Below are 16824 nucleotides of genomic sequence, written 5' to 3'. Positions count from 1 at the left end.
TTGGGTGGGGTGGGGTTAGGTATAATTGGATTTCTTTTATAGTTACAATTTATTTTTAAATATTATTTTATATGAAAAGGCTACATGTCTTTTTTTAATTGGTTGTTATGTCATGTCACACACTTAGTGATATTAGTTGATTGTAAAAAAAAAATGTCAAATTGACACAACAGCTGTCTAATTTAGGTGTTTAAAATGAACAAAGGTTAGTTAAGGCATTAAATTGAAAGATCGTATCAAGTTGAGGAGTTTGGCCAATTTATTTTGTTGATTGATATAAAGGTTGATGTTATTAATTGATTCATATTCGATAATTTTCAACGAAAACATGATGGATTGAGTCTTCCTAATTAAAAAATAGAGTCCAAGTTATTTTCTACAGTTATTTTCTTTATTCATAATTTAAATATTAAAAAGTTGAAACAATGTGAAAATAATTTCACAAATACTAGTTAAACTCTTTTTTTAACCTGACCTATAATAGCCACGTACCAATTATCTTTCCAGCTTCTTCTTCGTTGTCATCACTATACACTGTCTCATTCTCTATTTTCCTTTTTGATAGAATTCTTTTGTATTTCATCGAATAGAATTTATTTTAAGAATCAAGCCAGGCATGACATACAATTAGAAACGAACGAAAGTAATCTGATAGCTTGTGTTTAGTTGTGTTTTATTGAGATGCTAGAGGTTAGCAGCCCCATATACATGGCAGTGGTATATAATTTGGTGTGGATGGGTACATAATTCTAATTCCAATTCCTTGCTTAGTTGTATCTGATCTATACATGCATGTCTTCAAATAGGTATGTTGGTGCATGCCCCTGTATGATTTTGGATTACTATTTCTTGATGTCTTTTTTATTTTTCTGCGCAAATTATAATTGTAGCATTAATCCTATTTCATAAAAAATTTGAAGTATCAAGTACTTATTATTATTGCTGGGTTTCCAATAGACGACGATATTGCACCTACATATTCTTGGTTCAGTTCTTTTCTTAATGTGATTATTATTAACAAATAACAATCTTGAAGTTATGCATTTAAAGTGTTTGATGATATGCCCGAATCATTTTTCCCTTTTTAGAGAGTGATGTTCACGAACTCTATTTTGTAACAATAGAAGGTTGGTTAACTCAATTAGTGGTCTTAATCACATCCCTTACACTTGATCTTTTTGAGGACCAACAATAGAAAATTATATGAGATAGAAGCTTTTTGATATCTTTGTGGAGGAGTTTATTAAAAGGACTGCTAAGCCAAATAGTAACTGAAATTAAGGTTGTCGCTTGAATGGACACTATGTGACTTATACGAAATCTTCTTGCTAATAGCAGTCTATAGCTATGTATAAATTGTACATAGTTATAGACCCTGAAAGATTATTAGCTTAAAGAAGCTTTAAGTTAGTATTATTCATGTTTCTGTCTTTGTCTCTTTCATGAATGGTCTTAATTTATCATGAACAAGATGACAGTTATTTAATTATCACAAACATGACTGCTCCTTGTACTTAGATTATTGTAATTTCTCACTCTTTCTCAACCTCTTTGGTTGCAGTTGTTTGCTACTGATACTTCATAGTTTTACTGTGTTTTATCTTTGTTAATGTGATTCCCGTGTTTCATTGGTGATAAATGTCTAAACGTCCAGCACTCTAATATTTTGATTAGAAGGTAATTTTTTCTTATTATATAATATTTTGCTTCAAGTGGTACAAAGATTGACACAATATTTACTTCAGAGTGTTATGGGGGTCATAAAGTATGCATTTATCATGAATGACCAACTTTCTTTTTGTAGAAACAACCACTACTCCTCCCGTAGACATGACAACAATCGAGAGCAAAGACTTTCAACTTTCAAATGAAAAAAACTATTTCTTTAAAAATCTACACAAGCTACCTATTCGAAATTTTGAGGAGAAAAAAATTGTCAATCCAGCATTACCAACATTACCAGTGATCGGCATCACTGAATCAAGCAAAGGCAAGGTTATGGAGATTAGCTTAGAACGAAGAAACCAATGCCCAGCAAAAATAGACCTTCCAACAGTAAACAAAAACTATATCCAGAGTCCCTATCAAAGGAGGGATTGAAAGGTACTTGAAATTTAAGCCTTGCAACTTTGTCATTTTCTTTTTTTCTCTCATCTTATATGTTTTAGTATGTCGTTAATTTAAATTACAGCCTACAATGACTTATTGAGTTGTCTTCTTCGGTGTCATTTAAGGTCTCTATTTCTTAAGGATATCCATTGGACTTTTAATTACTCACAACTGTGACATTCTTCTCAAGTAAGAAACAGTCAAATGAGTAACTTCGTATCAAATTAACTAGTTTATCTTGTACATTTAAAGTCTCACAATATGTTCTTCTTTTAGTACATTTGAATTTTTGATCTGCTGTGAGTCCCATACTCCAAATTATCACCGAATAAATTGATCCCAGTCCATATGTGGGCTTAATAATAAATATGTTACTGAAATTTATTTCTGATGACACATTCTAGAAAACTGATGGATTTACTAATTATTGTTTGATAAGGTAATTTGCTATCCTCCTTAGTTGGTTTGCTTCCAAGTCATATACTTCTTAGACTCCTTAATTTTTTCGAAATTAATGTAGAATTGTAGATAAGGAGTATGTGAAAAACCCTATAAGTATATGTTGATGCCACCAAAATGAAAATATGAGATGCATCTAGGACTATAATTTTCAGCTGTGTCCATCATTTTGTTTGTTTGAGCTTTCTTTGTTTTCGTATGTATCTTACTATGTTTGTCATCCTATTGCAATTCATACTTACTACTGCTAATAAAATTGGCATTTTTTTCCTTCCAGATGTTCCAATAAAACTCCCCAATTCTTGATAAAGTGTCTCAATTAGACATTTTTTATTTAAATTTCAAAAAAAACCTTTGAATTTTTTAATACGTTTTATTTTTTCTTTTTGTTTTTGGTAAATTGTAATTTCATTTCACCAAAAATATAGTAATTACAAAACTTGGTAATTACTGACCAATCACCCTCTCAACTACTGGACCTACACCATATACATACATCATACTATTAAAAGACTACCAACTACTCACTAATTGCATTTAATGGTATAAGTTTATAGTCTCCAAATGTTTGTCATCTTGCTACGTGATTCCCCCTTGTGTGTATATGTATTACAATGATACAAGCATGAAGAGCACAAAAGAGTACAAGGCATTGTCAAAGGTTCAAGTTTCAGAATTGGCAAATGTTTGGAGCCTTTCAAAGCCTTGTCAAGTTGAAGGAGGAGAAGGGGAACCATTACACTCAAAGAGGTGTCTCTCTTAAGGACAAGATGGACTTTGCACACTATAATTTGACACTCAAGAGACACCCCATTTTAGGGCTATTGTTGTCTTTTAAGACTCCCTTTTTACACTCCAAAGGAGCACCCTTCATTAAGGGTATTTTAGTCTTTGTTTGTAATAAGTATAAATAGACAAATAGGTTTCTATTTTCCTTAGTTTTAACATAATGAATTGAGTGACTTTTTAGATTGTAATTATAGTCTTCTTAGATTGTAGTCTTCTCCTTCTCCTTAAGAGAAAAATCAAAACTTGAAGGTTCTCTATGCAAGTGAGGTGGTTCTTCACTTGTGTTGACCATTTGGAAAGAAAGGTGGGTTTTGAGGAGTGTGAATTCCCTTGGTACACCTAAGAATGAAGTGTTATCCATCCATGGTGAAGTGTGTCTAGTTGTTTGATACACAATTATGTGCTAATCATTAAAGGTGGTGTATATTTCATTATCTATCTTTATATTTATGCAATCTTCTTCTTCATCTCCTTTCTTGTGTTGTTTTTTTTGTCTTGTGGTGGCTGGTTTTTGTGTTTTAGTCCTTAAATTCGATTTTAGATAGTCTTTAGGCTATCATGCAATCTCTCTACATATTTTGTCACTTGAGTAGCTTCCCTTCTGGAATCTAAGATTGTTCCTTACTTTCCAAATAGAGTACACCATCATGTTGAACACTGATGCAGTTATTTCCCATAGACCAGTATCCTGCTTCATACTTGTCACCTGCCAATCCATTTCTGCAGTCTGGCTTCCACTCTTCTATTCTGTCCAAGTCGTTTAAGTAGTCTGCTCCAAACACCTTTTGTAATGACACATTCAAACTATAGATGTCCAAATACCTCATCAGCTAGACCGCAGAATACACAAGTTTTTGGAATCTATACCCCAATCTTCATTAATCTGTCCACCATTGCCAAATCTTTGTAGTAAAGCTAACCACAAATTAAACTTATGGCTAGGTTGCATATGAGGATGTAGGATCAGCTTCTTCGAAGGTGCTTTAGGACGTTGAGGTTGCTGCATTAGGTAGAGTTTTTTGATAATGAACTTTTCTCCCTTCTCAATCTACTGCAATCTACTTACCAAATCCCCCTGCACTTGCTGTAATTCAATCACCAACCTCCTGGTATTCGTTATTTCCTAAGTACCCAGGATACATTCTAGAGTAAAGGTATATGATCAAGAACCTACTGCTTTATATAAAAACTATGGAGCCATTTAATCCATAGGCAATCTTTTTCAAGTGCAAGAGCCCAGAGATGCTTTGTAATAGCAGCCCTGTTCCATAGTATTAAGTTGATCACATTTAATCAAACCTGTAGCCTGTGAAAGATTCACCTTTTCCCAGGAGACTAATGTTTTTTTTATACTTCAGATTGACCATTCCATAAGTAGGATCTACATATTGCCTATACATTTTAACACATTTTTTGGGATCGAAAAAAACTGTGCCCAATAGTATTGCATCCCAAAAATCACTGCTTTTAGCAGCTGCAACCTTCTTGCATAGGTCAAGAGCCTAGCAGACCAATATGTTATTCTGGTTATGATCTTTTCCACCAAAGGTGATGTGTCATGGAAACAAGGTACTTTCGATGCTTAAAACCATGAAATTATGCTTGTACTTTGGTTATTTTGGTTGATATGATTTGGTTTGTTTCTTGTTGAATGGGTCTAAAATAGTGTTGAAGTGAAATTGGAAGAACAAGACCTAAAAAAGACCAAGACTGTAGATGATACGAGTCGTAAACACATCATACGACTCGTAGGTTAACTCATAAGGATAATAGAAGTAAAGCCAAATAGGAAATTCAAGTAAAGGAAAGATACGACTCAAGTATATGAGTCGTCAGATGAGTATACGAGTCGTGTTAGGAAATCGTAAGTACGACAGAAACCAAGAAAGAAATTCAGAGTTGAAGTCTCAGAAGAATACAAGTCGAAAGTCTGTGTATTGACTGTATAGAAAAATCGTAAGAAGGCCCGTGTTCAAAGGATTGAGAGGAAGAAGTCCCATTGAGAGGAAGAAGTCCCAGATGGATACGAGTAAAGACCACGAGTCCTATGGTCAAGGTACGACTCGTGGACATGAGTCGTAAGAAAAATAGAAAGTTGAAGCTTGGATGATCAGACACTGGAGTGGACACGAGAAGCACAGTACGACTCGTAAGAAGACTGTATGAGTGGACGAGTGAGTCGTACCTTGTGCCGACATTACTTTTCCTTTTCTGTTTTTATTAGGATTTCTGAGGGTTTTTTAGATACTATGAATACCCTAGAGTTTATGTTTTATTAGGTTACATTCTTTGACATTCTATTACATACTTTTATATTATTCTCATCGTTAATACTTTGTTGTTGAGCTTTTTGGGTTATTATTCAATTGAAGACTTAGAGATATTATCCATTTTATTCTTGTGAATTCAATGCATGCTTTCTTTATTGATTATCATGGATTGTTGTACAAGTGTGAGTGACTAATTTCCCTAACTAGGGTTGTGGGAACCCTGGTGGATTAACTACGTAAGGGAAGTGGGGGAGTCATCTATTCTAAAGTAAGCTGCATGTATCTTAATATTTTTTTACATTAATTGATCTCAAAGCTACTGCAGGATCTTGGGGATAGCATGTATTCGCAAACATCTTCACCAGGGATTTTGAGATTAGGAAAAGAGGATTAAGACAGTAATTTAAGATTCACTTCCAAAATAAGTATTCTGCCATCTCATCTAATCAACTCGAGGCTTAAAAGGTAGGAGTTGAACTGAAGTCATAGACAAGGATCAATAAGGTGACGCCTTGAGACTCATACGGTAAAGGGTAAGATTTATCAATGCGTTCACAAAATGGTTGGTAATACGTATGTTGTTTACTTTATATGTAGAGCAGCTAAATAGGTGGGTTGAACACGAGAAGCTTACGAAATTAAGAATCTAGGGGGAACACAGTCCTAGTGTTCGTCTTCTATTGTTTACAACTCAAAGCATTCAAGTTTGGTTACTAACTACTATTACTTTCGAAATTCCCCATTTACTTTTTCGCACCGCACATGAATTACATCATGTTATATAGCTATTCATTATCTTCTCTATTGGATCAATAGCAACCTAGTTGGGTTACTATATTTGGAATTAACCACAACATACTTCTTTGGAGGTTAGTTTTGGGCGATCGGGGGGACGGTTTGAATAGTTAATTGAATTGGTGAAATTCGTGGGTTTTATTTTCTATTATTGATTTGTCATACGCCGGTGTATGTCAAACACTAGGAGAAGAGGCAATTATTTACTCCCTTTTGATCCAGATCCTGAAAGGATTCTTCAAACACCGTGAAGGATTTCAGGTCAAGTTCGTGATGGTATTCCTACTAAAGTTCAAGATCCTCCCCCATTCACCTATTGATACCAGTATTGCACTCCTGTATATTTTAGTTGATCTACAGAATGTTGCAGATTTACAAATGCAATAATTAATAGCTACTGCTAAGGAATAGAGAAGAGTAGCCGAAGAGGCCCGATTAGCTGAAGAGGCTAGGTTGACCACGTCAAGTAGCTAAACGTCATGATAGAGTTCAGAGAGAAAGAGATCCATTGATTCTTTCATATCAACACTTGCATCTATACGATGATGAAGAGGATATGGGTTATATTGAACCTGCTGAGACAGGAGCTATCTTTTCTCCTACGTTACCACCCAATGTGAAGTTTGATATTACTAGCTCTATGATCCAATTGTTGAATTTGAAGGGTGTGTTTTTGGGATGATCTACTAATGATATGAACATGCATCTTGCTAATTTTACTAGGATCTGCACGTCATATACTCTTCTGGGGGTGGATCAAGAAGCGTTGAGATTGAGGTTTTTCCCATTTTTATTGATAGTTGAAGCATCACTATAGTTAGGGGAACTTCCAAGAGGTTCAATCACTACTTGATATGAGTTGTGTAAACAGTTTCTGAACAGATTTTTTCCCTCCTACAAAGATGCTACAATTGAAAGATGAAATTTATAAATTTAGACAATTACCTGCAGAATCCTTGTATAAGGCATGATTTAGATTCAAGAAGAAGCAGAGCATGGTACCTAATCACAAAATCAGAGCATCAAATTTATTGGAAATCTTCTACAATTCACTGAATGTCAGTTCTAGAGTAATGGCAGATACAATTTTGGGAGGTGCATTCATGCGTCTTTGGTGGGATGCTGCGCAGGAGAGCATGGTGTAGGTACGTATGCTATTGGGGCAGATAATGCTTATGGAGCTGGTCATGACTTGGTAGCATAAGAGGTTGCACAGCTTTTGACAGATATTGGGCTACTTATAAAATAATTTATAACAATGAGTGCTGAGAAAATAAATACAACTGCGGCACATTGATCTACTTCTAGAACTTTTGAGATTGAATTCGGAGAGAAAGTAAAGTATTATGATCGTAGGTTGGCGGATTTTCGATCCCAAGAGCTAGGGAATCAAGGTTGAAACTATTATAATAACAAATATAGAGATAAAAGTAGTAAGAGATATGGTGATTGGCGACAGAAAAATGACTAAAATGAGAAGAGTAAAAATATATCCCACCAGGTAGTCGTGATTCAGAATCCAGAATAGAGGCACTTTTGTCAAAAATAGTCAAAGAAAAAGAGAGCCAAGAGTGTTGTCTTAAGGATATTAAGAAGACCTGTCAGGGCTGAATCAAAAAGTTGAATCACATGCTACAACAATCAAACAACTGGAATAGCAGTATGGCCAGATGTTAGCCACTTTGTATCAAAGGCAACCTGACACTCTTCCTAGTAACACCGTTGCAAATCTACAGAATGATGGCCAATGCCTTGCCATTACCATTCGGAGTTGTAAAACCACTACAGATCCGCCTGTACCCACTGTTAATGAACAAAAGAATGATGATGATTCTATTGATGTGGAGAGTAGTAGCAAGCAAGATAAAGGAAAAGAAAAAGTTGAGAAGGCTATTTTGAAGCCCATCCCGAGACCACATCCTCTTTTCCTCGAAAGTTGAAAAAAACAAGAAGACAATAAGTATCAAAACTTTTTTGCTATATTGAAGGAGCTATCAGTCAACATCCCACTTATAGAGGCATTAGAGCAAATTCCAGTATATACAAAATTCATGAAGGATATAATCACCAAGAAGAGGTCAGTAAGTTATGAGTCAGCTGATAATATTCATCATTACAGCACTGTAGCAACTAGATATTTGGTGGAGAAGAAGAAGGATCCTGGTTCTTTCACCAAACCTTGCACCATTGGATCTTTCAACTTCACTCACGCATTATGTGATCTGGGTGCTAGCATCAACCTGATGTCATTCGCAGTGTTTAAATAGTTGGGGTTGGGAGCTCCAAAACCAACCACCATGAGACTAGTGATGGCAGATTGAACGGTGAAGAAGCCAGTTGGTATTCTATATGATGTGTTGGTGAAGGTGGTTTTTTTAATCTTTCTTGTTGTTTTATGATATTAGACTATAAAATGGACTTTTAAGTGTCAATTATTTAAGGAAGACCATTCTTGGTTAAATGTAGAACGTTGATTAATCTGAAGCTAGGACATCTGATGTTGAGACTTAATGATGAATAGGTGATATTCAATGTATGCAAATCCATGAAGCATCCAGATGCGTTAAGAGTGGTATCCGGGATTGATGTGTATGATACGGAGATGGATTTATTCTGTGATGTAAACTTAGTGACTGTTTGGGATGATGCTTTTGATATTGGTCCTATTAATGAGAGGTTGGGTATTAAAGCCTTGGTAGTTGTGATCATAAAATTTGATAGCGATGGTATTGAAGACTATGATGAGATGGTATGTGCACTCTATGGGAGTGGTTCTTACACTTATGCACCAAAGAAGCTTGATTTGGATTTGAAGAATAAAACCACTCCTCCTACTCGCCCATCTATTGAGGAGCCACCTATTTTAGAGTTGAAAGCCCTACCTTCTCATTTGTGATGTATTTTTTAGGGCCGACAAAACTTCTCCAGTTATCATTACAGCTGATTTGATTGGGTCAGAAGTTGAAGCTTTATTATCAATGTTATAAATGTTTAAGAGGTCCATTGGTTGGTCCATTACAGACAATATGGGTATCCCGCCTGGTATTAATACTCATAAAATTTAACTTGAACCAGATTGTATCCCAAGTATAGAACATCAGCTTCTACTAAATCCTCCTATTCAGGAGGTAGTGAAGAAAGAAATAAGCAAGTAGTTAGACACCGGGGTGGTGTATTCCATTGCTGATAGTAAGTGGGTCAGTCCGTTACAATGTGTTTCGAAGAAAGGCGATATTACTGTTGTACCTAATGAGAAGAATGAGCTAGTGCTAATGCAGCCAGTCACTAGGAAGGGAGTGTGTATGGACTATAGGAAATTGAATGCATGGACTCAGAAGGACCATTTTCTATGCCCTTTAGAGACCAGATGTTAGATAGACTTGCGGGCAGAGGATGGTACTATTTTCTAGATGGGTACAAATAACTATTGTGCCTGAGGACTAAGAGAAAACAACCTTTACTTGTCCTTATGGGACCTTCTCATTCAGCCGTATGCCATTTGGGTTATGCAATGCTCCAGCCATATTTTAGAGATGCATGATTTCAATCTTTTCTGACATGGTAGAAGACACCATTGAAGTATTTATGGATGATTTTTTAGTCGTTGGTGATTCTTTTGATGACTTCTGATTCACTTAACAAATGCTCTTCGAATATGTGAAGAATGCAACTTAGTACTTAATTGAAAAAAGTGTCATTTTATGGTTAAATAAGGAATAGTACTTGGACACAAAATTTCAAAAAGGGTATTGAGGTAGATAGAGCAAAGATTTAAGTGATCGAGAAATTAGCTCTGCCAATTTTCATGAAGGATGTTCATAGTTTTTTGGGACATACCGGGTTTTATAGGCACTTCATCAAGGACTTCTCCAAGATTGCTAGCCTCTTTGTAGGCTTCTCAAGAAAGAGGTAAAATTTGAGTTTACTGAAGCATGCTTTAAGAATTTTGAATATCTGAAAGAGAAATTGATGATTGCTCCTATTATTGTGTCCCCAAATTGGTACTTTCCTTTTGAGATTATATGTGATGCAAGTGGATTGGCCTTAGGGGTAGTACTAGGTTAACGAAAAAAATATCCTTTATCCCATCTACTACGCTAGTAAGGCACTAAATCCTGCTCAAAAGAACTACACCGTGACAGAACAAGAGTTGTTGGCAGTGGTTTTTACCTTTGAGAAGTTTAGGTCTTATTTGATTGGGACAATGGTGATTGTGCACACTGATCATGCAGCATTGCGGTATCTAATGGCTAAGAAGAATGCAAAGCCTAGGCTCATTAAGTGGGTACTTTTGTAACAAGAATTTGATTTCGAGATCAAGGATAAAAAAGACACTGATAATCAAGTTGCGGATCACTTGTCTATACTAAAGGAGGAAGCTATGCATAAAGTTGAAGATGGGCTCGAGATAATTGACAGTTTTCCAAACGAGCAGTTATTGGCCGCTTCCTAAGATCTATTCCCATGGTTTGCATACTATGCAAATTTTTATCTAGTGATCTAGTTCCAGAAAATTTTTCCTTTCAACAAAGAAAGAAGTTCATATATGAGGTAAGGAAATTTTTCTAGGATGAACCTTATTTATTCAGAACCTGTGCAGATGGAACTATTTGTTTGTATGCCTGAGGTGGAGATGATGAGTATATTTGAGGCTTGTCAATCTTCACTAGTCAGGGGTCATCATGGAGGGACCTGCATAGTCCATAAAATCCTACAATGTAGCTATTATTGACCAACAATATACAAATATGCAAATGATTTTGCTTCCGTTTGTGATTAATGTCAACGTCAAGGTAACATATCTAGACGACATGAACTTCTTCTGACTTCTATCTTAGAATTTGAATTGTTTGATGTATGGGGTGTGGATTTTATGGGACCTTTTGTAAGTTCGTTTGTCCTGAAGTATATTCTTCTGGCTGTGGATTATGTTTCGAAATGGGTGGAAGAAGTTGTGCTCCCCAACATTGAAGCACGTAGTGTCATCGCATTCCTGAAAAAGCATATCTTTTCTTAATTTGGCATGCCCATGCTATCATTAGTAACGGTGGGTCACATTTTTTGTAATTGTCTATTCAAAGGTCTGCTTGAGAAGCATGGAGTAAAACACAAGGTGGCAACAACTTATCATCCGCAGACTAATGGACAGGTTGAGGTGTCCAATAGAGAAATCAAGTCCATTTTGGAAAAGACAATAAATGCCAATAGGACTGATTGGTCAAAAAGGCTAGACAATGCATTATGGTCTTACCGCACAACTTTCAAAACTTCCATTGATACTTCACCTTTTCAGCTAGTATATGGCAAGGCTTGTCACTTGCCCATTGAACTTGAACATAAAGCACTATGGGTGTTGAAAAAATTGAATTTTGAGTGGAAGGATGCGGCTAAATCAAGGTTGAATTAGATGAATGAGTTGGATAAATTTCGACTCCGGGCATATGAAAGTTTGCACTTTACAAAGAAAAGATGAAGCTGCATCATGATCAGAAAATTGATAAGAGGATATTCAAAAAAGGTGATAGGGTAATTCTTCAGAACTCTAGACTTCGCTAGTTTCTAGGTAAGTTGAAGTCAAGGTGGTATGGTCCATTTACAGTTACAAAAGTTTATCCATATAGTGCTTTGGATTTGAAGAAGGATAGTGAAGCCCCGTTCAAGGTGAATGGAAAAAGAGTAAATCATTATGGGTAGCAATGAAGAAGTGAGTGTGATTTTTGAAATTGACCTGGGTCAAGTCTGAGTAACCAAGGCAACTACGTCGTATTGTGAACTTAAATCAAGTGCTACATGGGAGGCAACCCATGAGGATAGTTGGTGAAATCTAGTAGCTAACTTACCCACATTGTTCCACGACATTAAATCAAGCATTGCATGAGAGGTAACCCATGTTATTTATAGGGTAATATGTTTGTTCAGTGTGCAGGACTAAAGATTGCAGAAAAGAGGAAGAAAATTCCAAGAAACTAGGTCATACGAACTCGTCACGAGTCGTATATTAAGGTTATGACTCATGAGTAAGAGTCGTAATGACTTGGGAGATGATTCAAATCTAGGTAAAAGTTTCTAGAGTCTTTACGACTCTCAGAATGAGTTGTACCCTTAAGGTATGAGTCATCACCTTGAGTCGTATCCAATCCAGATCTAAGGTAAAGTCCCCAGTCTTTATGGATGAAGGAAAAAAATCGTGAGCCTGGGTACGATTCGTACACATGACTCATACCCAAGCTTACCAGATCGAGGGTCATGGGTCAACCCAGCCTAAATAACTATTTTTTTTTTTAAAAAAAGGCACCTAATACGGGTATTTGATATCCAAAACACATAAATACCTCTATTAATGACCAAATTGCAAGCTATAATTGCATGAATTCAACCCGAAACACATTCCAAATTGTTAGAATCACGTACATTGCATGAAAGTCACACGAATTTGGGGTAGAAATTTGTTGAAATCAAAGAAACTTAGGAACTCTTCAAATAAAGTAAGTGTTTGAACTTAAACTCTATATATTGCATGTTGAAACTGAAATCATGTGAGATTTTAGACTTGCTTTTAGTTGAATATACTTAGGTGTTGAAAATTAAAACCCTAGTTCTTAGAATTGAGCTTGAAAATGGATTTTTGGATAAACTTGATAATGTGTACTACGAAAATGTGTGTCTTTTTACTAAAATGGGGTGGTAATGCTTTAAAATGAAGGGTTAGTTTAGGGATTATGTATTGGAGTCAACCCATAAGTTGAACTTCTATGTTGCAGTGGATAAGAGACCCTTTACGACTCATACCTATAAGTAACGAGTCATTATAAGACTCGTACCCGCTGACAACATAGAAGTCTAAGTGAGTGTAGATTATGGTATGGGTATGACTTGCCTAAATGAGTTTTGCCCAACCCATAGGACTCATACAACTCATACAGATAAGTTGTAAGGACCTGGGACGTCATATAAATTTGAGTTTTATTTTTGGTCTACTTATGATTGTTGGTAACGAGTTATAAAGCTGACCTTACTAGTCAGGAGGACTCGTAAGCAGACTAGTGAACATTCATATACACACTGTTCAACATACGACTCAATTATATGAGTTGTACTCAGATGATACAACTCTTACCCCCCAGTCGTACCTCGTACAGAACATGCACACTGCCACTTATTTTTTTGTTTTGCTTTTATTTCTTTAGTCGTTATAAGTTTATGTACATAGGTACTCATGGCCCACAAAGGTGATTCATACTCGAAGCAAGTAGCAAAGAAGGGAAAGAAACCGGCTTTGATATCTGACTACCAGTTGGTAAATGGGTTCACCAAATTGTCAAGCAGCAGTGGGGACCTCATGGAGTTCCACATGAAAAAGAAAGTAGACCCAAGGGGACCTAGAAAACCTCAAGGAAAGAAAGTTGTTACACTATAAGACTCACCTCCCAAGGGTCCAAGAAGGAAGAACCCCCACACATCACCACCCTGAATACTATACCAGTCTGAAGAGGACAGTAGTAAAGAAAATAATAATGACAATGATGAAGTATAGGGTGATGTAGGAGCAGAGAAAAATGTTGAGTTGAGCTCAGAGAAAGAAATTTTGGAGAATATTGGTGAGGAATAGGTTGATTCCACACCAATTTATAGACAAGACCCCCCGCTAGCTCTTACACCTACTTCGGTGACCACCGTTTAGTGATGGGGGTACCTTGGTATGCAAACTGCATATAACGATGGCCTGAGCAGACTCCAGAACAGACAAATCAAACGGAGTTTGTACCTTGAGAGAAGATTGACTACCACTGGGATGATATAGTTTCCCAGATTTGAAGCACGGTTCAGACAGTATGGCTTTCAGTGGATGACTAGAGCGCCCGACAAATACAATCCTGCACTAGTGTAGAATTTTATGCGGCATATAAGAGGGAGCTGCAGAGACAGTATCCACAGGCGCATTTGTGGAGAGGTGTTCACCCCATTACCTCATTGATCATTTGAGGAGTGTGGGTCAACATCTCCTCACTCACTATTTCTAGATTCTTGTTTAGACTAAACTATCAGCCTCCGGTGAATACAGGTAAGATGGAGTATTGCATAGAGAAAATATGGAAAATTACTTGGAAACAGATGGGGAAAAATGATAAGATGGGTCATTTTAGATGGATTGTCGTATTTATAGCGTCGAATGTTAAGAATGTTGTTTGGGTGGAAGGTGGCCTGGGTGTTACTTTGCAAAAGATAGAGAAAAACATGTTGAATTTCAAGGCCAAGGCGTGATGGACGCTGGATCGACATAGACTATGTCCCACTACTAGGTATAATGCGTTGAGTCCAGTTTGTGCCGCACTGATTACTAGATTTATGGTTGGATATGAGTTTGATATGAGGGAGTTCTTAGCTCGAGAGATGATAGACCGCACTGTCAGTGGACAGAAGTTATTATTAGCATACCTATGCTTGATCACTCAGTTATGTTTGGCTACGGGGGTGTAGGAACTCCCAGGTAATTATGAGTTGATCGGGGCCATGAACACTACAGATTTAGGGCTTATCAGAGATGTTGTAAACCCATTGGCTAGGCAGGAGAGGAGAGAAACTGATATGCTAGCGGAGATATACCGACAGAGTGGTCAGACTGAGACTGCTGAGGCTGTTGAGACAGGTGGACAAACTCAGACCACACAGACTTCAGATGTAGTGGGTACACCTAATGCCCCTCCTTCAGTACAGTCTATACCGCCTAGGTCGAGAGCTATGTCAGATGGGTTCATTATGATCTCATAGTTATATGGGATGACGCTATGACGATATTAGCCGTTCTTGAGGCCAAAGTCTAAAATATAAAAGGGGGTGTGAAACCATGGGTCAGTGAAAAGTTGGAGAACCAACGGGTGTAGGGTCGGTTAAATGCATTCGATCTACGAATAACTAGGTAGTTGGGTAGCAGCCAAACTCCAGATATTACGAAGGTAAAATCTAAGGTAGATGAGATAAAAAAGATGGTTGTCGAGTTATACGACAGACCGATCATATCTGAGCCTGTGGTTGCGATAGTTGTACCCAATGTACATGTTGATAATATTTGGGCTATTCAAGTCCTGGTAGAAGAGCCCCGAGAGGAAAGAAGAGAAAGCAACAGAGAAGTGTTGAAAAAGAAGTGATAAAACGGCTATGATGGATAGCATGCAAAGTGAATAGAACTGGCAGGTGAGGGTCCAGGAGATACATGCTGGAGTCGATAGTTCGAAACTAGCGAGTATTGATATTGAGGGAGGCGGTGATGCAGACCCGCCGAGTGATGTACCATTAAGTGCACCGGCCATAACCGGTACCATTGTTGCTGACACAATCCCAGTAGCTGATGGGACTCGTGATGAGGATGGTGGGACCCGAATTGAGGGCCTACATGATGATGCTATTTAAGTACAAATTTACTCAAGGTTTAATTAATCATCAAATTAGTTCTATCAAGCTCGAACCAACTCTATTAATTGAGTTTTAAAGCTAAATGTCCCACTATTATTGAATTTAAGGTCCCCAACTATCAAATTTTATGTTTTAGAACCACAATTTCATACTAGAAAGAGTTAATTCATAAACTAAAGTCAATTCTAGATGAGTCAATTCTAGACGAAAATACAAAAATATGTAATATCCATGGTTTTTTTTATAATTTCTTGAACCTAGGGCTCTAAATCACAAAAATTTCAATATAGATTCCTTATTCTAGTGATTCTAAAAGATAAACAGATTAATCTATGTTAAAAGGAAGTAAAAAACTTACCTCAACAAAGTTTTTCCCAAACCAAGAGAAAATCATCCCTCTAAGGATTAGGAATAAAAATTTAGAGTTTGGAGGCTGAAACCTATCAAAATAAGGTTATAAATTGTTGCTACATTGCTATAGTGACCTGAACCTGCTATGACACCCTCAGCTTTTCAACACGAATAATTTTTAGTAAAACGATCAAAACCTTATACTCAGGAAGCGAATTAATGAACGGTTGATTGTGTTAGAATGAAGACTCAGATATATTTAATTTAGTGGGTATTGGTTCCCCAAACTCATTATATTCTTGTAGAAATGCTCATTTGAAGTTGACCCAAATTTAAACTTAGTCCAAAATTAAATCGATAAGGATACTATCAACTTAACTTTGCGCTAGAGGTATGGTATGACCTTCGTACATATCAAATGTACTCTCGTATTAAAGAGTTGATCATAACACATATGACAAATGAGATGTGTATACCTTTACCATAGTTATTGTTAGTAACGACAGAACCGAAAGAAGAAATAAGCTTTAATGCAGAGATATTGATCTAGATCCTCTATTTTTTATGTTTCTCTGTTACTTAAAAATAATTTATATAATAGAAAAAAACATAGAATAAACACCTCCATTTTCTCAGTAAA

At 36.5% G+C, this 16824-nt stretch overlaps 1 protein-coding gene across 10 annotated transcripts in view; it reads left to right on the top strand.

Annotated features, from left to right (window-relative positions):
- Positions 1–457: 457 nt before the first annotated feature.
- LOC107845508 overlaps positions 458–16824 on the top strand; it is a 37450-nt gene continuing 21083 nt past the window's right edge. For 4 of the 10 annotated variants that reach the window (XR_007045745.1, XR_007045748.1, XR_007045742.1 and 1 more), the window contains exon 1: positions 467–2103. Coding sequence is in view for 1 of the 10 variants with exons in the window: in XM_016689867.2 (XP_016545353.1) it covers positions 2028–2103 (76 nt within the window). In the remaining 9 variants the exon portion in view is untranslated. Of the gene's footprint in view, positions 2104–4299; positions 4367–16824 lie in introns of all 10 variants that reach the window. The other 6 variants (XR_007045746.1, XR_007045749.1, XR_007045747.1 and 3 more) reach the window with 5 other exon arrangements.

This window comes from Capsicum annuum, chromosome 10, assembly GCF_002878395.1.
Source record: "Capsicum annuum cultivar UCD-10X-F1 chromosome 10, UCD10Xv1.1, whole genome shotgun sequence".
NCBI classification, from domain to species: Eukaryota; Viridiplantae; Streptophyta; class Magnoliopsida; order Solanales; family Solanaceae; genus Capsicum; species Capsicum annuum.
Note: the sequence above shows the minus strand (reverse complement) of the source record. Positions and strands in the feature narration are given on the sequence as shown.